The 1940-nt window shown below is 38.7% G+C and overlaps 1 protein-coding gene across 1 annotated transcript in view; it reads left to right on the top strand.

Moving 5' to 3' along the window:
- The window catches only part of DCK (deoxycytidine kinase), a 26631-nt gene that overhangs the window by 20939 nt on the left and 3752 nt on the right, over window positions 1–1940 (top strand). The window contains exon 6 of the mRNA XM_025198072.1: window positions 248–347. Coding sequence (XP_025053857.1) covers window positions 248–347 — 100 coding nt within the window. The remainder of the gene's footprint in view (window positions 1–247; window positions 348–1940) is intronic.

Here is a 1940-nt window from a genome sequence, read left to right as displayed (position 1 = left end):
GGCCCTGAAGGGTGAGCCGCGGGGTGGGGTGGTGGCATGTAAACACTCCCTGAAATCAGTCATTCTTGATTGATAATTAGCTAATTTATATTATAAGTTTGAATTGTGTGTATTTATAAATTAAAGAAGAATTAATTCATGAGAAATTCTTGATTATATCTTATTATTTTATAATATAATTTAAAGGCGTTTCTCTGCAATTATTTAATCTCTTTCCTTTTCTCTCTACCTCTCTGTTTTTATATAGGATTGATTTTGAATACTTGCAGGAAGTACCCATCCTAACACTAGATGTTAATGAAGACTTCAAAGGCAACAAAGACAAGCATGAAAATATGATTGAAAAGGTAAAATGGCAGAACATACCATCTTCTTGTTATCTAAGTGCTGGCAGATTTGATTAGGGTTGTTGGTTGTAGCCATGTTGGTCTACTTTAAGGACATAGGAAGACAAAGTTTTTTGGGTAAATGTGGTATCTGGGTAAATGTGATATCTTTTATTAGACCAGCTAAATAGTTGGAAAATGTTTTTTGCAAGCTTTGGGTACAAACACCCTTCTTCAGGCATTGGGAGAATTTGTTGCTGATGTGTTCTCCCTGGTGGAAGAGAAGCAAGTTTGCAAAGTGCAGGTCTGTGAAAATGCAAATGCATGGCAGTAAGGATCAGAGGGAATGGGAGACCATAGGTGTGAGACAGGTAGGTGGAGAGGGGAGGAAGAGGGGAATGTTGAACTGATGATAGAACATAGCTGGTAAAATACAGACAGGTTACCTGGGATTCTCAGGTGGCAGGCAGGTTATAATGTGCCATAAATCCAATGTCTGTATTTAGTTCAGGATTTGGTGGCAGGTGCGCAGGGGTTTTGTGGATCATAATTTTGGATTTGGATGCCTAACTTCCACCCATGTCCACTTTTGGATCTGACCCCTACTCCCTGGACTGGAGAGAGAATATTCAGTCTCTAGAAGGGCTCCTTGTGTTGCTCTGTCAATGTATGAACTCCAAAGTCATCATAGACTAGGGCTGGCAACCTACAGAACTACTAGATCCAGCCTGCAGTTGCGGGACTTCAGGTGCTCTCCCCGTGTTGCTGCGGGAACAAACACCAGCTGCAGCCAGATCCTAGTGGTCGCCTACCTCTGACCCAGACCAGGTCACCCTGGCCTGCAGCTGGAAAAGTTGCCTATCCCAACCATAGACAATGAAAGTTGTTTTAAGAGCCTTCACTCTCTTAACAGTTGAACTTAAAGGCAAGTTGTTTACCTGAAGAGGTAAAATTACTCCTGAGAAAAACAGCACCAATTTTGTTGTAATGGGTTACAAATATTAACAGGAAGTTTAAGATCACCACAGGTTTTAGAACTATGAACATTTACTGATATGACTAAGGGTAAATTGATCGAGACTAAAATACTGAAACACTGCAAGAGAGGGAATTGTATTTGTTAGCTTACAGTAGAAAAGTGTCCCCTTCAGTATTACCTAAATAGTACAAATGAAATGCCAAAAAGCCCTCAGCTTGGTTTCCCCTTTAAAATTGTTTTTAAAGAAATGTATCAGATATGAAAAATGATATCTACAAACAGACTATTATTATATTATATAATATAATCCCATAGTATTCCCAAAATAAAAATAAATTGAGAACTTGTTTTTTCAAGGGAATTTTTCACCTGCATCTTTGACAAATATTTAGTACATGTGTAAGACAGGAGAAAAATGAAGTAGCTCTACATGTATCAAATAGGCACAAAAATTATATTCACATGACAGCAGGCTGGAAACTCATTTACAGAATGAAATTTTATTGTTTAAATGTTAAGAAATATGTTTCATGTTTCAATTGATTTTATTTTTAATGCAAAGGTCTCTTCTGATCAGACTGCAGCCCTGTGCCTGTTGTGGATGCACAAATCTGGGGGGGCCCGTGCCCCCCACC

Source organism: Alligator sinensis, unplaced genomic scaffold, assembly GCF_000455745.1.
Source record: "Alligator sinensis unplaced genomic scaffold, ASM45574v1 scaffold222_1, whole genome shotgun sequence".
NCBI lineage: Eukaryota > Metazoa > Chordata > Crocodylia > Alligatoridae > Alligator > Alligator sinensis.
The sequence above is the reverse complement of the archived record's forward strand: the minus strand, read 5'-3'. Positions and strand labels throughout refer to the sequence as shown.